The 27179-nt window shown below is 44.2% G+C and overlaps 1 protein-coding gene across 1 annotated transcript in view; it reads right to left on the bottom strand.

Annotated features, from left to right (window-relative positions):
* Window positions 1-27179, bottom strand: part of cdh5 (cadherin 5) — a 99502-nt gene that overhangs the window by 6427 nt on the left and 65896 nt on the right. Inside the window, exons 8-11 of the mRNA XM_059993282.1 lie at window positions 19855-19988; window positions 16700-16812; window positions 12814-12922; window positions 4674-4925 (exon numbers count right to left, since the gene is read on the bottom strand). Of these exons, the coding sequence (XP_059849265.1) occupies window positions 4674-4925; window positions 12814-12922; window positions 16700-16812; window positions 19855-19988 (608 nt within the window). The remainder of the gene's footprint in view (window positions 1-4673; window positions 4926-12813; window positions 12923-16699; window positions 16813-19854; window positions 19989-27179) is intronic.

Here is a 27179-nt window from a genome sequence, read left to right as displayed (position 1 = left end):
CACAATATGTCAGTGATAATAAAAAGGATTCAGATTTTGATTCAATCAATAAAGTCACATCTGGTCACCCAGCTCAGTTCATCCTTTGTCCTGTCCCTTGTCCTCAGTTTTCAAGGATTAAGCCTCCACAGCCATGTTATGTTGAAGAAATCTCCCTTCTTCTCAGTCCATTTCCTTTAAGCTTTTGAGCCCTGATTTGACACTCTTTTGAGTCGACTGAGGGTGCCAGTTCTTGCAGTTAGTTGTAGGAAAGGCAGATGAAATTCTTGCAAAAGTGAAAGAGCTTACAAAGTTATACATTATTGATAAATTTTAAATATTTTATAAATATAGATTAAATAATTTATCTCGATTTAGGTCACAGCTGGAGGACTGCAGCCAATTTTGTCAAGACTTTGGAAATAATGCAGAGTACTTTAGGGGCAGGGCTGAGGGGGTTCAGTTGAGTGAAGAGCTTGTATCAGGCAGCATTGGTCAGTGAAGTTTATGGGGAGATTTAACACTGGTGTTCAGTTAACTGGGGGATCCACTGGAGAATAAAAACAGAAGCTGTTTCTACTCTCAAAGTTCAAAGTACATTTATCAAATTATGTATACAGTATACAACCCTGAGATTTGTCTCTTTGCAGGCTGCCACAAAACAAAGAAACACAATAGAATCCATTAAGAAAAAAATCCCACACAACAAAGATTGCCAAACACCCAATGTGTGAAAAAAGAACAAATCATGCAAAGAATAAGGAAAGTATACAAATAACAGATAGTCAGTTCAAAAAGGAACACGTGGGACAAAGAGAAAACTTTCTTAACAACTCTCCCTGTTACGGGCGGCATGGTCGCCTAGTGCCAGCAATTGTGAGTGGGTTCAAATCTCGCTGCTGTCTGTAAGGAGTTTGTACATTCAGATCAGAGTTAGTAAGTTGTGGGCATGTTATGTTGGAGCCGGCAGAGTGGTGACACTTGTGGGCTGCCCCCAGCGCATTCTGTGATTGTGTTGGTCATTGATGCAAGCATTTAACTGTATGTTTCAATGTTTTGATGCACATGTGACAAATAAAACTAACCTTCATCTTAAGCCAGTGAACTTAATTGTAAGGTGGGAGAGACAATTTGGTCTGTTCATATTACAGTGTTGCCTTCATGTTGAAAACTACAATTTGTCCTTTTATAATCTTGAACTATGTAAACAGAACACTCGTGTTCATTTCCAGAGGGACGGAATTGAAAAGGAGTTTATCTCTGTTAAAGCTGAAAAGGAATGTTCTAGTTAGACCTGCTTGCTCTTTGGACAATTATCGAACCTGTATCTGTGAACAAGGTGCTGCAGTAATTACAGCTCACAGCCCCGATCCCCGGTGAGCTGGGCTCGATGTCGACCTCGGGCACTGTAAGTGTGGAATTTGAATGCTCACCCTGTGATCACACAGCCTTCCTCTGGGCACTCCATTCCTTATGCCAGTTCTGAAAGGTTAATTGCCTGCTGCAAGTTAAACTTTAGTGTAACTGTTGTCACATATCAGGGAGTCTTAGAACAGTACCGCACAGAAAGAGGGCCCTCGGCCCATCTAGTCCATGCTGACCTGTCTGCCTAGTCCCAACTGTTTTCAGCCAGACAATGTCACTTCATACCCCTCCCATCCAGATACGCATCCAAACTTCTCTTAAACATTTCAATTGAACCCAAAACCACTATTTCTGCTGGCAGCTTGTTCCAAACTCTCACCACTATCTGAGTGAAGAAGTTCCTCCTCAAATTCCCCTTAAACATTTCATCTTTCACCCTTAACCTATGACCTCTAACTCTGGTCTCACCAAACCTCAGTGAATAAACCCTTCTTGCATTTACTCTATCTATACCTCTCATAATTTTGTATGCCTCTATCAAATCTCCTGTCACTCTCCTACACTCCAGGGAATAAAGTCCTAACTTATTCAACCTTTCCCTATAACTCAGATCCTCAAGTCCCAGCAACATGCTTGTAAATTTTCTCTGTACTCTTTCAATCTTATTGATATCTTTCTTGAAGGTAGGTGACCAAAACAGCATGCAATACTCCAAAATAGGCCGTACCAACACTTTATAGAACTTCAACATAACAGCCCATCTCTTGTTCTCCATACTTTGAATTATTAAAGCCAAAGTGGCAAAAGCTTTCTTTACAACCCTGTCTACCTGTGAGGCCACTTTCAATGAATTACGGACCTGTATTCCCAGATCTGCACACGTCAGTGCCCCACCCTGGCTGGTCCTCTTGAAATGCAACCCCTCACACTTGTCTGCATTAAATTCCATCTGCCATTGTTCAGCCCATTTTTCCAGCTGGTTCTGGTGCTGCTGCAAGCTCTGATAGTTTTTCTCACTGTCCACTACATCCCCACTCTTGGTGTTAACCGCAAATTTGCTGATCCGGCTAACTGCATTATCATCCAGGTCATTGATAATAGACGCCAAACAACAATGAACCCAGAACTGAACCCTGCGGCAGTCCGCTAGTCACAGGCCTCCAGTCAGAGAGGCAACTCTCTACTACCACTCTCTGGCTTCTTCCACAAAGCCAATGTCTAATCCAATTTACTACCTCCTCTTAAATGGCGAGCAACTGAACCTTCTTAACCAACCTCCCATGCGGGACCTTGTCAAATGTCTTACTAAGTCCATGCAGACAACATCCACTGCCTTGCCTTCATCAACTTTCCCGGTAACTTCCTCGAAAACTCTATAAGATTGGTTAGACATGACCTCTCATGTACGAAGCCATGTCTATCCAAATATTTATATACCCGGTCCCTTCCAATTACATCCCCACTGCTGACGGCAGGCTTGCCGACCTACAATTTCCTGGCTTATTCTTAGAGCCCTTCTTAAACAATAGATCGACATTGGTGATCCTCCAGCCCTCAGGCTCCTCTCCTGTCACTAAGGATGATTTAAATAACTCTGCTAGGCCCCTGCAATTGCTGCACTTTCCTCTGCAGGGTCCAAAGGGACACCTTGTCAGGCCCTGGGGATCTATCCACCCTAATTTGCCACAAGACAGCAAACACCTCCTCCTCAGTAATCTGTTTGGGCCTATGACCTTGCTGCTGCCTTGCCTCACTTCGATAGAATCTATGTCTGTCTCCCAAGTAAATACTGATGGGAAAAATCCATTTAAGATCTCCCCCAAAATCTCTTTTGGCTTCACTCATAGCTAACCGTTCTGATCTTCCAGAACCGGAATCAAGATTAATATCATTGGCATATGTTGTGAAACATCAGCAGAACAACGCATAATTAATCAGCCAATCATGTGACAGCAACTCAATGCATTAAAGCATGCAGACATGGTCAAGAATGGGGAAGTAATGTGTTCTGAGTGGCTTTGACTGTGAAATGATTGTTGGTGCCAGACCGGGTGGTTTGAGTATCTCAGAAACTGTTGTTCCCCTGGGGTTTTCAGGCACAACGGACTCAAGGGTTTGTAGAGAATGGTGCGAAGAACAAAAAAACATCCAGTGAGTGACAGTCGTGTGGGCAAAAATATCTTGTCAATGAGAGAGGTCAGAGAATGGCAAGACTGGTTGAAGCTGACGGGAAGGCAACAGTTACAACAGTGGTGTGCAGAAGGGCATCTCTGGATTCACAACACATCACAGCAGCAGAAGACCACACCGGGTTCCACTCCCCTACCTGGCCACTGAGTGTATACTAATCTGAATTGGATGAGTAGGTGGGCTTCAGACAGGTCTGTAGTCCACGTTGCTGGACGCATTTAGTAAGCTAACCAACGTTCCTCTGCATACTTTGCAGTAGACAAAAAATGAGGATGAGAATATGACAATGGGAGATATCAAATGAAGGAAAAAAACACCCTTGTAAAGAATCCACGGGTATGCACCTGGGCAAATATTCATGAAATATGGATTGTTTTGCCTTGTTTTAGCACCCCCACCCCCCGATTTCTTATTTCAGTGTTCTCTTGCTACTTACAACTGGAAAGCTGGAAGGAAAAAGAAGACAAGAGAATGAGGATGAGAGATGGATTAACATCATGATTAGAAACAGGAGAGGCAGCAACTACAATTTGGAGGGTCAGGGACCGTGATGGATGGAGAGGCACGATCGCCCACACTGAACAGCAAGGCACCTGAACTGTGTTTTCTTGCATTTCCTCATTTGCTGCTATCTGCCTAAAACCTGCAATACGGAGCCTTTTTTTCTTACTCAGGGCCACAATATCTCTTGAAAATGAAAGTCTGTAAAGCTGTTATCTTTACCTTTTATTTTGACAGGCACAATCAAGCTTTGTATTCTCAAAATTTCACTTACCAAGTACACCTTTGCTAGAAGACAGCCTGTCCCAATCCTTACCATCAAGGTTGGCCTTTCTCCAATATATTTAGTATTATTTGTTACTTTTTGTAATTGTGCATTTTGTTTTCCTTTGTATATTAGTTGTTTGGCCATTTTTGTTTGTGTGTCATTTTTTATTGATTGTGTTGTATTTCTTTGCACCAGTGTGAATGCCCGCAAGGCACTGAATCTATATATGTACTTCGATAATAAATTTACTTTTGAACTTTTTTTCATCTTTCCTGTAGGTAGGTGACTGAAACTGTACACAAAGTTAGGGAAAAGATGGAGAGTGTTGCCATGGAAACAGAAAGAGGGTTTACTGCTTGGGACGACTCACCTAGAATAGCGATGATACAGAGGAAGATTATCAACAAGATGGTGACGGTAACGCTTGAGACGAGGGGGCTGGGGCCGTTGTTGCAATAGATTGGGTTCCGGTCTTGGTCACAGGGACACACTCTAATTTTTAGAGTGGTGGTGCTGTTGTAGCTTGGTGATCCGTTGTCGGAAACAATGATGGGGACGAAGTACTCTCGAACCTCATTTTGATCGAAGCCAGCCTGGTTCACGGTGATGTTGGCAGTGTTATCTGGAGAGCAACAGAGAGAGGAGAAAATAATGAATGTTTGTTTTAAGAAAATTGAACGTAGACTTCTAAAAAGACCACCATCTTGCCGTAGCGTTTGGAGGTGTGCATGCTTCAATGACCAGGAGAGCTACGTTGGCTGGTCAGAGCCTGGTGCTTTGGCTCTTGGTCAGTTCATCCATGCCAGACAGCTCAAAGGTTGGAGGCCAGATGGAGAGTGGTCCACCAGTCCTCAAGATTCAGAGGTTCAGCTCAGGGCTCACACCCCCGAGTGGTCAGAAAACAGTGGTTATGGAAACAGCAGAGAAGAATCCTTCTATACAGACAGCTGGAGGACCTTCATTGGTCCCTAAACATCAGCAGTGTAACAGGCAGTAAACAAATGTTGAACATACAACAGTCAAGACACAGCAGGCCATTCGGTTCAGAATGTGGTGCTGAACTTTTAACCTACTCTCCGATCAATCTAACCCTTCCTTCCTACATAATCCTCCATTTTTCAATCACCCATGTGGTAGCTGAATCTCTTAAATGACCCAAATGTATCTGCTTCTACCACCTCCCCTGGCAGGACTGTCCTCTCACCCATCAAACTCTGTGTAAAGGACATACCTCTGACATACCTCCCTATACTTTCCTCCGGTCACTTTGAAATGATACCCCCTTGTATTAGCCATTTCTGTCCTGGGAAGTCCACTCTATTGATTTCTCTGTCACCTTGTACACCTCTATCAAGTGACCTCACATCCTCCATCACTCCAAAGAGAAAAGCCCTAGACTGCACAACATTCCTCATAAGACTTGCTCTCTAATCCTGTCAGCGTCCTGGTAAATCTCCTCTACACACTCTCTGAAACTTCCACATCCTTCCTGTAATGAGGTGCCAGAACTGAACACAATATTCCCAGTGTGGTCTAACCAGAGTCTTACCTTGTGATACTGTCTCACAGCTCTTGAACTCCATCCCCTGACTAATGCCATATGCTCTCTTCACAACACTATCAAGTTGCATAGCAACTTTGAGGGATAAGGCCATAAGACCATAAAGGTGTAAGGGCAGAATTAGGCTATTTGGCCCATCAAGTCTGCTGTGCCATTTCATTGTGGCTGATTCATTATTCCTCCCCATCTCCTGCCTTCTCCCAATATCCCTTCATACCCTGACCAATCAAGAATCTATCAACCTCTGTCTTAAATATACATAAGGACTTGGTCTCCACAACTGACTGTGGCAAAGAATTCCACAGATACACCACTCCCTGGCCAAAGAAACTCCCTCTCATCTCTGTTCTAAAAGTACATTATTCTGAGGCTGTTTTCTCTGGCCTTAGGCTCCCCCACCATAGGATCCATCCTCTCCACATCCACTCTATCATGGCCTTTCACCATTTGATAGGTTTCAATGCGGTCTCCCTCATTCTTCTGAATTCCAGTGAATACAGGCCCTGAGCCATCAAGTGCTCTTCCTATGACAAGTCATTCAATGCTGGAACAAAACGGACATGGATTCTGTTCCTCCACTCTGCCAAGAAAACGACCACTCACCCTATATTTTGCCTTCAAATTTGACCTTCCAAAATGACCCACTTCACACGTTTCCAGTTTACCCTGTTACATGTTTGGGCTTTCTCATGGATGGTGTTGAATAATAATCAGGTTGTTGTTCTCACACCAACCATGGAAGACATTGTGGGCTGCAGGCTCTGTCCTGTGTGATCAAGATGCTAAATTGAACTAATCCCATCTGGTCATGGTCCATATCCCGCCATTCTCTGCCTCCTCATGTGTCTGTTTAAATGTGTTGCTTCCATTACCTCTCCTGGCAGCGCGTTCCAAACACCCACCATTCTCTGTGTAAATATCTTTCCTCAGAAATGTCTGCTCTCACCTTAAGGCTGTCATAGAATCATACAGTGCTACAGCCGAGAAACAGGCCCATCCATTCCATGCCGAACTGTTATTCTGCCTAGTTGCAAGGACTTGCCCATGGACCGCAGCCTCCCATACCCCTCCCATCCAAACTTCCTTTAAATGTTGCAATTAAACCTGCACCCACCAGTTCTGCTGGCAGTTTGTTCCACAACCGACCAGCCCCTGAGTGAAAACGTTCCCTCCAGACTCAGAACCGGGTTTGATATCACTGGCATATGTTGTGAAATTTGTTGTTTTATGGCAGCAGTACATTGTAATTTGTCATAACAAAAACTGCAAATTACAGTATGTATCTCTCTTTTTAAGAAGGTAAATTAACTCAATAGTGCAAAAAGAGAAAAAATGTCCATTCAGAAATCTGATGGCAGAGAGGAAGATGCTGTTCCTGATTTGCTGAGTGTGTGACCCTTTCACCTTTAACCTATGATCTCTAGTTCTAAACTCACCTAACCTGTAATGTTCCCTCTAATACCAGTATCTTCATCCTGGGAAAAAGACACTATCTGTGCCTCCTGTAACGTCTTGCCTCCCCTCAGCCTTGGATGCTCCAGGGAAAGCTTTTCAGATTTGTCCAATCTCTCCGTATCGGTGACGCTCTCTAATCCAAGCAGCACTCTGCTGCGCCCTCATCAAAGTCTCCACATCCTTCCTGCAATGGGGTGACCAGGAACTGCACACAATACGCCTGGTGTGGCCTGTTTTAGACAGCTGCAACATGATTTCCGGGCTTTTAGCAGTAGCATCGCAGTTAGCGCAACGCTACGCAGTGCCACTGACACAAACTCAAACCCCACCGTTGTCTGCAGAGTTTGTACGTTCTCCCCATGACTGCACGGGTTTCCTCCGGGTGCTCCGGTTTCCTCCCACAGTCTGAACATGTACCAGTTAGTAGGCTGTGGGCATGCTGTGTTGGCGCCGCAAGAAAGGAGACTCTTGTGGGCTGCCCCCAGCACTTCATCAGTCTGGGTTGGTCATTGACACAAACAACACATTTCACAGATGTTTTGATATAGATGTGACAAATAAAGCTAATATTTAATATAATCTGTAATTGAGGCCTAATCAAAGTTTTATACAACTGAAACATGATTTCCCAACGTTTATACTCTATAATCGATGAAAGCAAGAATATTGTACATCTGCTTTATCACCTTATTACAACGTAATCTGAGTAGGGGTAATCAGAACAGACCTACTTCCAGGGCACCTTGAGGTGACTCATGTGGCAGCCCAACTCTCAATGGATATGATTAAATATTCTCCTTTCAGCCTGATACAGCTGAGAAAGCACAACTGCTTCCAAGGTCAATACAGTCAACAACAATGTCTTAATGTGTTTAAATGAACTATCGATGCTTAAAACTGATGGAAACAATGCTGCTTGGGGATGTATTCACCCACGTAGGATTCCACGCAGGAAGCGTGGCTGCAGGTTAGGGATACAAGTGTGTTTAAGGAAACGGGGTTTTAAACTCCCAATACCGACCAACTTGCTGGCGAACGTGCAGTCTCTGGTGAATAAAATCGATGATCTCAGAGCTCGGGTGCTGAGTCAGAAGGACATTAGGACCACGTGTGTCCTTTGTTTCACAGAATCCTGGTTTACCCCTTCTGTACCGGATGCAGCAATTCAGATTGGTGGGTTTACTATACACAATCAGGATAGATCTATAGTTTCTCAAAAACAGAGGTGGTGGAGTATGCCTCATGATCAACTCTTCTTGGTGCACAAATATATCAGTGCCGTCCCAATTCTGCTCACCAGACCTGGAATATCTAGCAGTAAAGAGCCATCCTTTTTACCCACAGCGGGAGTTCTCCGGGGTCATTCTGGTAGCAGTTTACATTCCACCTCAGGCCAATGTCAAGCAGGCTTCAGATGATCTGAGCAATGGGATCAACATGCCGAAACAGTGCACCCTAACATCTTCACCATCGTCTTGGGGGATTTTAACCTGGCCAGGAAAAAAATCACTAAGCAATTACCATCAACAGATCCATTTCAATACCAGAGGAGACAACACACTGGACCATTGCTACACTACCATCAAGATTGCCTACTGAAGGCTAGATCTGTGGCTTTCAAGTCTGGCGACCCAGTCCTGTACCAGAAAACCAGGTGTGATTTGTGTAGGGATATTTCAAGGGTGAAGAGACAATTTTGAATGAGGTTGGAGGCGACATTGGATGCACAGCAACTCTGGCAGGGTCTGCAAGATATTACTCCCTACAAAGCAAAACCCAATAGTATGAATGACTGATGCTTCACTACCAGATGAACTCAACGCCTTCTATGCCTGCTTTGAAAGGGAGAACAGAACTACAGCTGTGAAGATCCCTGCTGCACCTGATGACCCTGTGATCTCTGTCTCAGAGGCCGATGTTAGACTGTCTTTAAAGAGAGTGAACCCTTGCAAGGTAGAAGGTCCCGATGGAGTACCTGGTAAGGCACTGAAAACCTGTGCCAACCAACTAGTGACAGTACTCAAGGACATTTTGAACCTCTCACTACTACGGGTGGAAGTTTCCACTTGTTTTAAGAATTATACCAGTGCCTAAGAAGAATAATGTGAGCTGCCTTAATGACTATTGCCATGTTGCAGTCACATCGACAGTGATGAAATGCTTTGAGAGGTTGGTCATGACTAGGCTGAACTCCTGTCTCAGCAAAGACCTGGACCCATTGCAATTTGCCTATCGCCACAATAGGTCAATGGCAGACGCAATCTCATTGGCTCTCCACGTGGTTTTAGACCACCTGGACAACACAAACACCTACGTTAGGATGCTGTTCATCGACTATAGCTCAGCATTTAATACCATCGTTCCCACAACTGTAACTGAGAGGTTACAGAACCTGGGCCTCTGTACCTCCCTCTGTAATTGGATGCTCAGCTTCCTAACTGGAAGACCACAATTTGTGCGGATTGGTGATAACATCTCCTCCTCGATAACGATCAGCACTGGTGCTCCTCAGGAATGTGTGCTTAGCCCACTGCTCTACTCTCTCTATACCCATGACTGTGTGGCTAGGCATAGCTCAAATACCATCTATAAATTTGCTGACGATACAGCCATTGTTGGTAGAATCTCAGATGCTGAGGAGAGGGTGTACAGGAGTGAGATATGCCAATGAGTGGAGTGGTGATGCAGCAAAAATCTGGCACTCAACTTCAGTAAGACAAAAGAGCTGATTGTGAACTTCAGGAAGGGTAAGATGAAGGAACTTATACCAATCCTGATAGGGGGATCAGAAGTGGAGGGAGTGAGCAGCTTCAAGTTCCTGGGTGCCAAGATCTCTGAGGATCTAACCTTGTCCCAACTTATCAATTCAGTTATAAAGAAGGCAAGACAGCGGCTATACTTCATTAGGAGTTTGAGGAAATTTGGTATGTCAACAAATACGTCCAAAAACTTCTATAGACATACTGTGGAGAGCATTCTGACAGGCTACTGGTATGTGGGGGGGGGGGGGGGTGTTGGTGGGTATGTGGGTATATGGGTTGGGCCTACCGCACAAGACCTAAAGAAGCTGCAGAAGGTTGTAAATTTAGTCATCTCCATCTTGGGTACTGGCCCACAAAGTACCCAGGACATCTTGAGGGAGCGGTGTCTCAGAAAGGCAGCAATTATTTTAAAGGGCCTCCAGCACCCAGGGCATGCCCTTTTCTCACTGCTACTATTAGGTAGGAGGAGAAGCCTGAAGGCACACACTCAGCGATTCAGGAACAGCTTCTTCCCCTTTCCCAGCTGATTCCAAATGGGCATTAAATCCTTGAACACTACCTCACTTTTTAAATATATATTATTTCTGTTTTTTGCACGATTTTTAATCTTTTCAATATACATATACTGTAATTTATTTATTTATTTATTCTTCTTCTATATTATGTATTGTATTGAACTGTGGCTGCTAAGTTAACAAATTTCACGTCACGTGCTGGTGATAATAAACCTGATTCTGATTCTGATTCTGATCCAGGTCTGTGAATAATACAGAGATGTGTCAGGGACTGTGATTGGAGAGAGAATGAGCTGGGAACTGTGACTGGAGCAGAGATGAGACAGGGACTGTGATTGGAGAGAGAATGAGCTGGGAACTGTGACTGGAGCAGAGATGAGCCAGGGACTGTGATTGGAGAGAGAATGAGCTGGGAACTGTGACTGGAGCAGAGATGAGCCAGGGACTGTGATTGGAGAGAGAATGAGCTGGGAACTGTGACTGGAGCAGAGATGAGACAGGGACTGTGATTGGAGAGAGAATGAGCTGGGAACTGTGACTGGAGCAGAGATGAGACAGGGACTGTGATTGGAGAGAGAATGAGCTGGGAACTGTGACTGGAGCAGAGATGAGACAGGGACTCTGATTGGAGAGAGGATGAGCTGGGAACTGTGACTGGAGCAGAGATATGTCAGGGACTGTGATTGGAGAGAGAATGAGCTGGGAACTGTGACTGGAGCAGAGATGAGCCAGGGACTCTGATTGGAGAGAGAATGAGCTGGGAACTGTGACTGGAGCAGAGATGAAACAGGGACTGTGATTGGAGAGAGAGTGAGCTGGGAACTGTGACTGGAGCAGAGATGAAACAGGGACTGTGATTGGAGAGAGAATGAGCTGGGAACTGTGACTGGAGCAGAGATGAGACAGGGACTGTGATTGGAGAGAGAATGAGCTGGGAACTGTGACTGGAGCAGAGATGAGCCAGGGACTGTGATTGGAGAGAGAATGAGCTGGGAACTGTGACTGGAGCAGAGATGAGCCAGGGACTGTGATTGGAGAGAGAATGAGCTGGGAACTGTGACTGGAGCAGAGATGAGACAGGGACTGTGATTGGAGAGAGAATGAGCTGGGAACTGTGACTGGAGCAGAGATGAGACAGGGACTGTGATTGGAGAGAGAATGAGCTGGGAACTGTGACTGGAGCAGAGATGAGACAGGGACTCTGATTGGAGAGAGGATGAGCTGGGAACTGTGACTGGAGCAGAGATATGTCAGGGACTGTGATTGGAGAGAGAATGAGCTGGGAACTGTGACTGGAGCAGAGATGAGCCAGGGACTCTGATTGGAGAGAGAATGAGCTGGGAACTGTGACTGGAGCAGAGATGAAACAGGGACTGTGATTGGAGAGAGAGTGAGCTGGGAACTGTGACTGGAGCAGAGATGAAACAGGGACTGTGATTGGAGAGAGAATGAGCTGGGAACTGTGACTGGAGCAGAGATGAGCCAGGGACTGTGATTGGAGAGAGGATGATGAGGCATTGTTCACGTGGATAACCAGAGGTTATTTTCCCAGGGCTAAAGTGGCTAACACGAGGGGCAGAGTTTTAAGGTGCTTGGAAATAGATACAAGGGGGATATCAGAGGTAAGTTTTCCACACAGAGGTGGGTGCGTGGAATGCACTGCCAGTGACAGTGGTAGAGGCAGATACAAAAGGGTCATTCAAGAGACTCTTAGATAGGTATACGGAGCTTAGAAAAATAGAGAGCTATGTGATAGGGAAACTCTAGGCGGTTTCTAGAGTAGGTTACATGGTTGGCACAACATTGTGGGCTGAAGGGACTGTAATGTGCTGTAGGTTGCTAAGATTCTATAAAGGCAATGTTCCAGCAACTCCTTTTTAATTACACAGGTATCCTTCCTCGTACTCACCTATGGCATTTACTTATCTGGTCTTGCCCTATCAGCGATATTCCATTGCTGTTTGCACCCCCTCCAACTTCTCTGCTTCTGAAAACCAGCATTTTCTCACTTTCCCGGTTCTGATGAAGGTCCCACACCTGTAAAGTCAACTGTTACATCCACTGTAGCCGCTGCATGGCCCACCGAGTGTTTCCAGAACTGTCAGCCTTTGTTTCTGGCCTCCACAGACCAGGATTAGACAGTTGAATATTCACTAGAATTACATCAAACAATCACATCCCATAGTTTGATCTCAGTTCCCAGTGTAATCTACTCACCACCGTTGTTTTTCACAGAGAAGTTGCTGACTTTCAGTGGAATACTGAAGGAGAATTTAACATTTGATGTCATTTCATCCTTATCAACAGCAGAGATCATTTCGATTACCTGAAAATCAAATTGCAATGTTAAATCCACTCAGGTGCAGCATGTTTCAATACAGTACTGACAGCTTCCATCCAGCGACTTGTGGTGGACTGTTAAGTAATGTACAAGAAATAGTTTAATCAGTAACTCTGTATGTGTGAGCTGAGATTCCCAGAAATAAATTCTCAGTAATATATCATGTATAACAGGCTCCCAGATATACACACTCAACAGCCACTGGGGCTTTCCTTTTTAGAATGAAGGAGGATGAGAGGTGACTTGATATTTCAAAAGTTATAAGTCAATAAAATATGTTTACACTCTGTCCACTTTATTATGTACACCTGCTCATTAATGCAAATATCAGCCAATCATGTGGCAGCAACTCAGTGCATAAAAGCATGTAGACATGGTTAAGAAGTTCAGATGTTGTTCAGACCAAACATCAGAACAGGGAAGAATTCTAACATAAGTGACTTTGACCGAGTCAGTCAAATCAGTCAAGGTGGCTAACACTCAGTAGATCCAAGAAACGTAATAGAATCAACGAAAGACCACACCCATCAGTACAAACAACCAATGTGCAAAGGACAATAAACTGCAAATACAAAAGAGGAAAAAATAATAATAAATAAATACATGAGATGAAGATTCCTTGAAAGTGAGTCGATAGGTTGTGGGAACAGTTCAGTGTTGAGTTGAGTGATGTTGAGTGAAGTTATCCCCTCTGGTTTAAGAGCATGATGGCTGAGGGTTAATAGCTGTTCCTGAATCAGGTGGTGTGGGTCGTGGGGATCCTGTACCTTCTTCCTGATGCCAGCAGCAAGGAGAGAGCATGGCCTGGTTGGTGGAGGGCCCCAGTGATGGGCGCTGCTTTCCTGTAACAAAGCTCTGTGTAGATCTGCTCGGTGGGGGGGAGGACTGGGCCATATCCACTGCATTTTGTAGGATTTTCCGTTCAAGGGCATTGGTGTTTCCATACCAGGCTGTGATGCAACCAGTCAATATATTCTCCAACATATATCTATAGAAGTCTGGTTAAAGGATTGCTACCTGTGCCACATGCTAGTGAGGCTAAAACTCGGAAGATTATACAGTTCAATACGTGGCTAAGGAGTTGGTGTAGGAGGGAGAGCATAAGATTTTGGATCATTGGGCTCTCTTGCAGGGAAGGTGGGACCTACACAGGAGACATAGTGATTCAAGTTTGGACTGGAATTGCCACTTTGCCCATGAGATTGCTTTCTAGAGATCATATCTGGACCCCTTGCCTCTTCACTTGGATTACCAGACCTTAATGCCACTGATCTGGCCCTTAGCAGATTGCCGATCTCATGGTTCATCCAGAGCTTCTGGTTGGGGATGACGGAATAATTTTGTGGACACGCATTTGTCCACATCTGTTTCTTTATAAAGTCCGTGACAACAGTGGTGTACTCGTTCAGACCCTCTGATGAACCCACCGACTCAGAGCCGCTCCTCTGCCTCCCGTTGTCCTTATCTCTGGAGCTTTGCTTTTTAACCTCTGCCTGTATGCAGGTAGGAGGACAGCCCTGTGATCAGATTTCCTAAAATGTGGCCTAGGCACGGTGCAGTAAGCACTTCTTATCGTAGTACCGCAGTGGTCCAGTGTTGGGACTCTTGGAGCTGCAGGTTACATGCTGATAAAAATCGGGCAGAAATTCCTTCAAACAGGTCTGACTGAAATCCCCAGCAATGAATTGAAGTGCACGGGGTGAACTGTTTTTTGTTTGGTGACGGCAGCATTGAATGTCTTGATTGTCTGGTTAACGTCGGCTTTTGGCGGTAAGTAAACTATGGTCAGGATCATGGAGGAGGAACTCTCTTGTTAAGAAGATTAGTCAGCACTTAGCATTAAATGTTACAGATCAGAAGAGCAAGACCACCAGGTTTGAGCACCACTGTTTATCACGAAACACAGACTCCCACCTTTTGCTTTCTCTGAATCAACAGTCTGGTCCATCCCATGTATTGAGAAGCTTTGGGGTCTTACTGATGCATCCGGAGTGTCCAGAGTGAGCCATGCCTCCGGAAAACACAGAACGCAGCAATTCCTCATTTCCCTCCGATACAGCTATCTTGTCCTTACGTCCTCAATCTTGTTGAAATCTTCAAGTTCCAAGGAGTGAACGTAACTAACAGCTTGTCCAACCCCATAGAAGCCATGGCCCAGAAGCTCACCAGCACCCCTGTTTCCTCAGGAAGCTAAAGTAATTTGGCATGTCCCCATCAACCCTCACCAATTTTTATCAAAACTCCTTAGAAAGCATCCTACTCAGATGCCCATCACCTCAAGAAACTACAGAGTTGTGGACACAGCTCAGCACATCACAGGAGCCATCTACACTTATTGCTACTTGGTGAAGCAGCCAGCATAATCAAAGACCCATCGCACCAGGCACATAGTCTTCTTCTCTCCTCTCTCATCGGGGACAGCTTCTACCCCAGTTACTAGACTATTGAATGATAAAATGGACTTCGGACCTCACGACCTACCTCATGGCCTTGCACCTCATTGTCTACCTAGACTATATCTTCCCAGTAAATCTAACGCTGTATTTTCAATTCTGTTATTGTCTGCCCATCAGATTCAGATCCTGTACCACCTCAGTGTATTGATCTGTGCAAAGAAAACATCAGTATGGCTGGCAAGCAAAGCAAAGATTTTCACAGTACCTCGGTACAGGCAACAAAAATAATGAGATAATTAAACCAATTAACCTTTAGACCAGGGGTTCCCAACCTGGGGAACACAGACCCTTTGGTTATTGATAGGGGTTCATGGCATAGCTCCTGCACTAACCCATTGGGGTATCATTTCCTATACTCCCTTGAAACTTACCAAATTCACTGCAAAAATTATTGTATTACTGTACTGTATTTTCCTAAAATCATGCAAACTGAAAGAATAGACACGAGGTGAAAATCTAGAGCAATACACACAATGGATGGAGAAGCTCAACAGGTCAGGCAGCATCTGTGGATGGGAATAAACGGTCGACATTTCAGGCAGAGGCCCTTGTTGGATTAGTAATTGGCATGACATCCAATAATCTGGTAATTCTGCCAGAGCGCTACCAACAAGGTCTAAGCATAGTATATTATCGGAGATTTATTGTGAGCAGAGATGGGGCAAAATCAGGTGCGGGGGTGGGGGGTAAAGTGCGGGGAAGACCAACTGAAAGAGACAGACAGGAGCAAGGGCAAAGGGAGAGAGTGTGTGAGATGGGGAGGTGAGTGGCTGGTTGTAGATCTTGCAGTACCCAATAATAAAAAAAAGGAAGAGGAAAGATTAGCTTTATTTGTCACATGTACATTGAAGCTTCGAGACATAAAGTGAAATGTGTCATTTTGCATCAGCAACAAACACATTACTTTATGAACATAATCTATCTATGTGCTGGGGGCAGCCCCCAAGAGTCATCAGGCTTCCAAGTCCAAATAAGAATGCCCACAACTTACTAACTCTAACCTGTATGTCTTTGGAACATTGGAGGAACCAGGAGCACCCAAATGAAAGCCAAAAGACATACAGGGGCACTCTAAAGCATTACACTAACACTCTGCTACCGTGACATCCCTCTATCATGCTGTCCTGTGCAGCTGGTTGGAGAGTGCAGATCTAGTACCACACTACAGGAAGGACATGGAGGCTTTGGAGAAGGTGTAGAAGAGGTTTACCAGGCTGATGCCTGGATTAGAGAGTAATTGGCGATCATTGGTAGTTTAAAGCAATGTGCTAACACGGTGCTACCATTCCACACAAGTTCCACTTACAGTTCCAATTGGGTCGTTCTCACACACATGGGGAGAGTAACTGTCTGCAAGTGTTGGTGCGTTGTCATTTACGTCCTGAACTGCAATAAGTACGGACGTACTGGATACCGAATCTGTAAAACAAATGAAGAGAAGCATTCTAAAATGTCCAGACATCTGCAGTAACAACAGGCACATTGTGAGTGATGATAAACCTGATTCTGATATGGGTTTCCTTTGTGGACCGAAAGTGGGAAGGGTGCAGGGAGAGGGAAATCATGATTGGGAAAAGAGGAAGGGAGGGGGAGGGAGTGGGAAGCGCCAGAGAGACATTCTGGAATGATCAATAAACCAATTGTTTTAATCAAATGACCTTGCCTGGTGTCTCAGGGCTGGGTGTGTCTGCACCTGTGGCAGTCCCTGCCCCGGCACTCCTTCTCTGCCACCTGTTTCACACCTTTCCCACTCTTCACTCTTGCTATTCCCAACGGCCTTTGTCCCACCAGATTTACAAACTTGTTCTCCACTCCACGTTGACTAATGTCTTAGTCACTACCTGACTTCTGCACAATACTGTGTAGGCCTCCGTTAGTCTCGATAGACCATGGATTTGCACCTTGGAAAGTTTCCAGGGCATAAACCCGGGCAATGTAATGTATTATGTGAGTATTCGTAGCACATTGCACTTTCTCCGTCTTGTCATCTACGCCACTTACGGTGCAAAACAGCTGAAACTGCTGGAGCCATACCTTCCATTTCTCAGCAAGATTACCTCGTAGGCTTAAACTCGATGGTGGCTGTAACTGTGACATCTTTTTACGTGTCTTCTCTTCCTTTCCTTTCCGCTTTCTTCTGACACCGTGTAGTGTTAATGTGACTTGGACACCGCAGTATTAAACACACACGTTTATTCACCAGACTTCCATTTTACAAAACCCCACATTCTGATGTCATACGCACACTGACCTACGAATACTCACATAATACATTACAGGCAAGGCTTTTTTTTTTGGAAGACCGGCAGTTGCCCAAGCTGCAAGTCTCTCCTCTCCATGCCACCGATGTTGTCCAAGGGAGGGGCATTAGAGCTCAGTACTATACATAGATAGATTATATGTTCATAAAGTAATGTGCTAGGCTGACAGTCAGGAAATCATAAAGTAGTAGTGGAGTTAGTGGGTGGAAGTATTGATCAGCCTTACTGCTTGGGGAAAGTAACTGTTTTTGAGTCTGGTGGTCCTGGCTTGGATACTACATAACCTCCTCCCTGATGGGAGTGGGACAAACGGTCCATGAGCAGGGTGGGTGGGATCCTTCATGATGCTACTGGCCCTTTCCTGGCACCTTTCTGTATGTATGTCCTTGAGGGCAGGTAGGCTGATTCTGGTGATACGTTGGGTAGTTTTGATTGCTCACAGTATATCTCTGTTTTGTCCTGTGGGTTAAAGAAGGTGAAAGGATGAAGGTTAGTTGTGTTCTAGGACTATCGGTTCCAGGGATAACTGCAGGTCACTTCAAGGTGAGTGGGTAGTGAACGCTTTGGACCTGCGTGGGGCACTGGAGAGCAGTGGGCTCTGAGGTTTTGAGAGGACCTGAATTAATTAATTGTTGTTTAATGAGAGTTGTTAATCATTTAGAATTCCTTGTGTTTTTCACAAGCAACCTGCTCTTTGTAATCTGCTCTCCTTGTGCTTTCTATATAAACTTGCATAAGTTTATTTTGATAGAGCAGGGGATGCAGGTTACTTGTATTATTTAAGCAGACACCCGATTTGCACTAATTGCCAGGTCCTAGTTTAGAGAATGTTACTTCTCACAGTGTCACTGGGCTGAGCCACCAATGCTTTTGGGAATTATTATGAATAAACTGTAGTCGCCATCTCTGCATCAGAGTCTGTCTTTCCTCCAGACTTGGGTTCCGACATTGCCTGCGCACATCGACACAGAGTGTACTCGTCAGCAAGGCCAGCTCCCAGCCCCAACAACCAGAACGACTTCGAATTTCTGGCTATTTCTCCCCTCCCCTTCTCTCTTTTTACATTCCCCACTCTGGTTACTCTCTTCCCTCTTCTCTTCCCCTCACTTGTCTGGTTCTTCTCCTCCTTCCCTTTCTTCCACGTTCCACTGTCCTCTCCTATTAAACACCTCTTCTTCAGCCCTTTACCTCTTCCACCTTTCACCTCCAAGCTTCTTACTTCAACCTCACCTCCCTCACCCATCCACCTTTCCCCTCACCTGGTCTCACCTGCTCCTCCCCTTTCCCTCCTTATTCTGGCTTATTTTCCATTCCTTTCCAGTCCTCATGAAGGGTTTCAGCCTGAAATGTTGACTGTTTCCTCCTCTCCAGAGATGCTGTCTAACTTGCTGAGTTCCTCCAGCATTTTGTGTGTTACTTTGAGTTTCCAGTATCTGAAGAGTCTCTTTTCTTTGTAATAAATCTGATTCTGATGGGAAGATGTCAAAATCCATCCTTGGTCAGTGAGACTGTCTACCTGACACGGGGGACTGCTTCATCAAACAGGTTCATTCTGTTGCCACAAAGGCCAGGTTCTCCTGGCGGCCACCCATTTCATCTTGACTTCCCATGCCCACACTGACATGTCGATTCAGGGCCTCCTCAGAGATTTCTTCAGAGATATACATATCTCAATGTCTCTCTGGTGTCTGGGCAAGTGAGCGTTGGATCAGAATCAGGTTTTAATATCACTGAGGTATGTCATGAAATTTATGGAGAGGAATAAACAGTCAATGTTTCCGGGTGAGACTTGAGCTCTGATGAAGGGTATCACCCAAAGTATCAACTGTCTATTCCTCTCTATTGATGCTGCCTGACTATTGTGTGTGTTATGATGGATTTCCAATATCTGCAGAGTCTCTTGTGTCATGAAATTTGTTGTTTTGCGGTAACCGTACAATACAAGACAAAAGTTAGTCCCAAAATAAATAACGAGCCAATTTTCATGGCTTAGGGGCTGTTCAGACACCAGCATGGAAGATGTTTAGCAGTAAACACCAAATGTTTATGTTCTCAATATTTATTTATATTATTATTATTATTATTATGAGTATTTACTGTGAATGCTCAAAAGAAAATGAATCGTAGGGTTGTATATGGTGACATATAGATACTTTGATAATAAATTTACTTTGAATTTTCAGTAGGGAAAACCACTTACTACTCTTGCCCACTTCACTGGCAGCCACTGTGATGCTGTACGACGCAGCCTCTTCTCGATCCAGTGGCTCGCTGGTGTAAATTATTCCATTATCATCAATTCTGAATAGGTTTGTCCCATTCTGTAAAGAATACCTGGGAACAAATAACACTGTCAAAACTAAAAATGGTTAAATTATATATCTAACAAGCCATAATGTAAAGAAACAAGGTCACAGTGTGTTATCTTTGAATGTAATTGATGAATGTTGGGATTTATATATGCTGTATACATGAGGCTGTCATTTATTGATTACAGCTCAGTGCTCAACATAATCATTCCCTCAGTTCCAATCAGCAAGCTCTAAAACCTGGGCCTCTGTACCTCCCTCTCAACTGGATCTTTGACTTCCTCATTGGGAGATCATTGATGGAAATCACATCTCCTCCTTGCTGACAATCAACACTGGTACCCCTCAGGAACGCTGCTTAGCTCACTGTTCTACTCTCTTTATACCCACGACTGATTTATATACAACAATAGGTAACTGGGTGAAAATAATGTGGCTTCAGTTGAAAAGCTGATGAATTTGATAGTGCTAATGAAGGCTGGGAGTCGTATATGGAGAGAATGGAACTGTATTGTAATGTGAACAACGTGGAGGAGCAAAACAAAGACCCTACTCTTCTTAGCTTAATGGGCCCAAGAACGTACGATCTGATATTGCAACCTAGTAACCCCTGAAAAGCCAACAAGCAAAATGTTTGACAAAATTGTGACAGTTTTACAATTGTGACAGTTTTAAAGTAGCTGAGAAATTTAGATTTTACAAAAGGAATCAGCCAAAGGATGAAAGCATCTCTGAATACATTGCAGATCTGTGCAAACTTTCCCAGTACTGTGATTTCAGAGATGGACTTTCTGATGCATTAAGGGAGAGGATTGTATGTGGCATGCATAGTTAAAGCACTCCAAAGAGGCTACTGTCTGAAAGAGACCTAACCTCAGAACGGGCATTGACCATTGCAATATCATTAGATACTGCAGCAAAGGATGCAACAGAACTACAGAAAAGGAGGTTAGAATGTGAAATGCACAAAATATCCCCAAATGGTGCAAAAAGCCAAAAATGTTATTCATATGGCAAATCCCCTTCGATGCGAATGACTATTGGTTCAAAGAAAATGTCTGCAGACAAGGTCATATAGAGAGAGTGTGCAAGACAAACAATAAGCACAAGCAAGTGAAAAGTCTCAAATGCAAAACTAAGCAAATGCATGAAGTTACTGAATGTAAAACAGAATCAGACAACATAGAGTCTGGCAAAGGTGAACAGTCATGCCTAGAACTGCTTAGTATTACTGAAGCAGATCACAAAATTATCAGGGCTGCAATAGATGTGTCTGTTGTAAAACTGAAAATGGAACTGAAAATAGAGTCAGCTTTGTCCGTAATGCTCAAAGCTGACTACAACAGACTATTTTCTAAGATCCCATCAGAGAAGACCTCAGTGGTGCTAAAGACTTACACGGGTGAAAAAGAGTCTCGCAAAGGCAAACTGAAAGTAAGTGCGAAGGCCAAACACAGCAGTTAGAGCTTTATGTGTTGAACAGAGGAGGGCCAGCATGTTTCAGACGTGAATGATTGAGAAAAATTCAACTAGACTGGCACTCAGTCAAAGTTTGCAGTGTGACATCAACAGGTAAATGCAGCCCAAACAGTAGCACTAAGCAGAGACTGGTCAGCTGCTTAATGCTAGTGAGAAGGAGTTTGAGAAGAGGTTTGGTAAACTCAAAGGCATCAAGGCCAGAATCCAACTGCATGAAACAGCAACACTAACATTCCATAAAGCGTGTCCAGTGCCTTACGCACTACATCCTAAAGTGGATGCTAAAGTGCAGAGCTTAGAGGCGTCTGGAATTCTCTCCAAGGCTGAGTGGAGTGATTGGGCCATGCCCATTGTCCCAGTGATCAAGAAAGGGAAGGCCAGAGCCATTCATGTTATGTGGGGATTTCAAAGTGAGCATCAGCACAGTGCTGCGTACCGGGCAGTATCCTCTGCCTCAGATAGAAGACATTTTTGCATCTTTGGCAGACAGGGAGAGGTTTTCAAAGATTGACTTGTCACAAGACTATCTGCAAATGGAGATCAAGGAGTCAAGCAGAAAGTTCTTTGCATTCAACTCTCACAAGGGACTGTTACGGTATATTTGTCTTGTCTTTGGTGTTGCATCAGCTCCAGTAATTTGGCAAAGAGAATGGACCAAGTGCTCCAAGATATCCCAGGAACACAATGTTACCTTGATGAAGAAAACCCACAGAACCTTGGTAAAGTGCTTACTAGGCTGAGAGAATATAGTCTAAATGCAAAGAGAAAGAATGTGAGTTTTTCAAGAATGAAATCTCAAACTGTGGACATGTCATTGACAAGCTTGGCTTATAGAAGTCACAAGAGAACTTTGAAGCAATGCTACAGGCACCCAAACCGGAAAATGTGTCACAGCTCAGGTTATACTGGAGCTTTGTAAACTACTACCTGTGATTTCTCCCAGACATTGCTACAGTGCTGTACTCATTGAACACACTGTTTCAGACAGGAGCAAAGTGGGAATGGTCAGAAGGATGTGAAAAAGCATTCAAGGAAACAAAGAGACTAATAACATCTGATGAACTGCTCACCCATTATTACCCATCTCTGCCCATCAGACTGGCATGTGATGCATCCCCTTATGGCACTGGAGCCAGTTTATCACACACTGTGGAAAATGGATCTGAACACCTGATTGTGTTTGTTTTAAGATCACTGACAAGTGTAGAACACAACTAAGCATAATTTGACTGAGAGGCCCTTAGTCTTGTATGGGGAATAAAGAAATTCCACCACTATCTCTGTGGACTAAAGTTTACACTAGTAACAGACCATCAGCCCCTTGCGGCCACTTTCAGACCCTGCAAGGGAATTTCAGAGCCAACTGCTACCTGGTTACAATATTGGCCACTATTCCTCAGAGCTCATTCTCATGACATCTTCTTCAGCTGTCCATTGATTTTCAGTGATGACTGAGGCCAGGGCAAAGTTGTATGGACGACTGGCAGTTGTCCAAGCTGCAAGTCTCCCCTTTCCATGCCACCAATGTTGTCCAAGGGAAGGGCATTTTAGGACCCATACAGCTTGGCACCGGTGCCATCGCAGAGCAATGCATGGTTAAGTGCCTTGCTCAAGGACACAGTACATTGCCTCAGCTAAGGCTTCAACTAGCGACCTTCAGATCACTAGACCAATGCCTTAACCACTCTGTGACATAGACTTCATGGGTACCAAACTACACAGGAACACTTGTCACATCTTCCACTATACCAACTAAAGAAGAGAAGTCTTCATACTCTGACCAATTGAGGTGTTCCACACAGCATTGGTGGACCAGTGGCCTGTAACAAATTCCAAAACACAAAGTGAAACAAAGTATGACCTGACATTGTCAAAAGTCTATGAAATCACCATGCAAGGATGGCCAGCTCATGGTAATTCTATGCTTACAGAATTCTCAATGAGATGAGAACAACTGTTGGTATGTCAAAGAACACTGATGTGTGGATCACATGCTGTGGTTCCCTCTAAACCAGAGTGTTAGAAAATCTGCATGAAGGACTCCTGGGTACAGTCAAGATGAGGAGTTTCACCCGGGGCTACGTGTGGTGGCCAGGAATTGATAAACAGATTGAAGACTTGGCCAGAAGCTGTTCAGGATTCCAATAAGTTCAAAGTGCATCCTAACAGACACTGTTACATCTGTGGGAGTGGACTACATCACTATGGCAAAGAGCACATATTAACTTTGCTGGGCCATTCATGGACTCCATGTTTCTGATTGCTGTGGATGCTCATTCTTAGTGGCCAGAGCTTCTACCAATAAAGTCAACCACCTCAGTAAAGACTGTCTCTGCTATGGGGACCATCTTCAGTAGAAATGGCTTACCAGAACAAATTGTGAGTGACAGTGGACCACAGTACACGTCAGAGGAATTATGACTGTTCTTGAAGAAAAATGGCATCAGGCATTTCAAGTCATTTCCTCACCACACAGCAATGAATGAGTTAGCTGAAGGTTTATCCAAATATTAAAGTAGTCCATTGAAGCGATGGACAAGGAGGACATTTCTCTACATCAGAAGGTGGACAACTTCCTTTTTCTGTATCGGAGCTCTGTTCATGCGACAACAAATCAAAAACCTGCAATGCTGATCATGAACAAGAATCTGAAATCTCGTGTAGACATCCTGAAACCAGATCTATGGAGGGAATTGCAGAATGAACAGTTCAGCCCATTGCCAAGTGAAGCAGCAAGGAGCTTCGAGATTGGACAGGAAGTCCTAGCGCATGATTACCGAGAAGTCAAGTGGCACCCGGTAGGATAGCTATGAGAAGTGGGTACTGATCTACACAGTGGATACTGGACATCAGACATGGAGACGTTACGTACCAGATACTGGATGCTCAACCGAAGAACACAAGTGAGCTGATTGCTTCCAACAAGATGACAGATTACAGCACCGGACTTGCCTCTCAGTGATGGTCGCGTCACTGACAGCAATGTGACACAGAAACCGAGAACATTGTCTTGGACAAGATACCTACCAGACCTGATGCCACACCACAGGTCCAGAGGCACTTTCCTTAAAGAACCCAAAAGACTGAATCTTTAGTATAGTGAAGTTAGTTATGGACTGTTACTGTGAAAGCATGTTTATTTGGAATAAGGGTTTATGAAAGGGAAATTGAATGTTTTGAACATATACGGTTTTATGTTGCACTAATCTAAAGGGGAACAAGTTTAATACATGGAACTATTTCTTTTAGAATAATAACCCTGCCCCCCCCCCAGCATTACATAATGATCTGTTGTCTGCGAATGTGCATTGTGCTCTCTCTCTCTCTCTCTCTCTCTCTCGCTGCAATTTGAACACGCCAGTTAGAGTCATCACCCATGTGTGTGCACAGACACAACACAACTAGCAATTCTTCAATGACTGAGTAATGTGCACAAACTGCTGGAGGAACTCAGCAGATCAGGCAGCATCTCAAAGAGGGGAATAAATAGTCTACATTTCAGGCCAAAACCCTTCATCAAGACCGGAAAGGAAAATGGAGGATGCCTAAATAAGATGGGGGAGGGGAGGAGGCCAGGCTAGACGGTGACAGGTGAAGCCAGGTGGGTGGGGGAAGGGGGATGAAGTAAGAAGCTGGGAGGTGATTGGTGGAAAAGGCAAGATGGAAGATGGAATCTGATAGGAGAGGAGATTGGACTATGGGAGAAAGGGGAGGAGGAGGGGCACCAGGGTGAGGTGATAGTCCACTGAGGAAAAGAAGAAAGAGAGCAGGGTAGGGAACAGAAGATGAGGGAAGGAGAGGGAAAACATTACCAAAAGGAGAAATCGATGTTCATGCCATCAGGTTGGAGACTACCCAGACAGATTATGAGTTGGCTCCTCCAGCTTGAGAGTGGCCTCATCACAGCAGAAGAGGAGGCCATGGATTATTGTGTCTGAACAGGAAATGGGAGAGGAAATGGCCACAAGGAAATTCTGCTTTTTTCTGATGAAGTGGAGGTGCTCGACAAAGTGGTCCCCCAGTTTACAGTGCCTATAAAAAAGTATTCACCCCCCTTTGGAAGTTTTCATGTTCTATTGTTTTACATTAAATCACAATGGATTTAATTTGGCTTTTTGACACTAATCAAAGCGAATCTTCTGTGTCAACATGAAAACAAATTTCTACAAATTGGTCTAAATTTATTCCAATTAATAAACATAAAATAATTGATTGCATAATTACTCACCCTCTTCAATTCAGTGTTTTTAGTAGATGTACTTTTGTCAGCAACTACAGCTTTGAGTCTGTGTGGGTAGGTCTCTATCAGCTTTGCACATCTGGACACTGCAATTTTCCCCCCATTCTTCTTTACAAAACTGCTCAAGCTCTGTCAGGTTGCATGGGGATCGTGAGTGAACAGCACTTTTCAAGTCCAGCCATAAAATCTCAATTGGATTGAGGTCTGGACTCTGACTTGGCCTCTCCAGGACATTAACTTTATTGTTTCAAGCTATTCCCTTGTAGGTTTGGCTTTATGCTTGGGATCACAGTCTTACTGGAAAACAAACCTTCCCCCAAGTTGCATTTCTCTCAGACTGCATCAGATTTTCCTCCAGGATTTTCCTGTATTCATTTTACCCTCTACCTTCACAAGCCTTCTAAGGCCCTGTTGCAGTGAAGCATCCCCACAGCATGATGCAGTGCTTCACGGTAGAGATGGTGTGTTTCGGATGATGTGCAGTGTTTGGCTTATGGCAAACTTAGTGTTTAGTCTGATTTTGGTTTCATCGACCATAGAACCTTCTTCCAGCTGACTTCAGAGTCTCCTACATGCCTTCTGACAAACTCTGGCTGAGATTTCATAAGTTTTATTCAGCAGTGACTTTCTCTTTGCCTCTCTCCCATAAAACTGCGACTGATGAAACACCTGGGTAACAGTTGTTGTATGTGTAGTCTCTCCCATCTCAGCCACTGAAGCTTGTAACTCCTCCAGAGTTGTCACAGGTCTCTCAGTGACCTCCCTCACTAGTCCCCTTCTTGCACGGTCACTCAGTTGTTGAGGCGGCCTCCTCTCAGCAGATTTACAGCTGTGCCATATTCTGTCCATTTCTTGATGACTGAATTAACCAAAGGATATTCAGTGACTTGGAAATCTTTTGTATCCATCTCCTGACTTGTGCTTTTCAATAACCTTTTCATGGAGTTGCTTGGAGTTCTTGTCTTCATGGTGTAGTTTTTGTCAGGATACTGACTCACCAGCAGTGGGAGCTTCCAGACACAGGTGTTTGAGCAGTTTTGTAAAGAAGAATAGGGAAAAATTGCAGAGTCCAGGTGTGCAAAGCTGATAGAGACCTATCCACGCAGACTCAAGGCTGTAATTACTGCCAAAGGTGCATCTACTAAACACTGACTTGAATGGGGTGAGTAATTATGCAATCAATTATTTTGTGTTTAATAGTAGTAATAAATTGAAACCAATGTGTAAAAAATTGTTTTCACTTTGACATAAAGAGTCTTTTCTGTTGATCAGCGTCAAACAAGCCAAATCAAATCCAATGTGATTCAATGTTGTAAAACAAAAAAACATGAAAACTTGCAAGGGGGCATGAATACTTTTCATAGGCACTGTCGGTCGGGTCTCACCAATGTAGAGGAGATCGGACCAGGAGTCAGACCGCTGTCTGTAAGGAGTCTGTACATTCTCCCTGTGACTGTGTGGGTTTCCTCCAGGTGCTCTGGTTTCCTCCCACAAGCC

This window comes from Hypanus sabinus, chromosome 17 (genome assembly GCF_030144855.1).
Source record: "Hypanus sabinus isolate sHypSab1 chromosome 17, sHypSab1.hap1, whole genome shotgun sequence".
Lineage (NCBI taxonomy): Eukaryota > Metazoa > Chordata > Chondrichthyes > Myliobatiformes > Dasyatidae > Hypanus > Hypanus sabinus.
The sequence above is the reverse complement of the archived record's forward strand: the minus strand, read 5'-3'. Positions and strand labels throughout refer to the sequence as shown.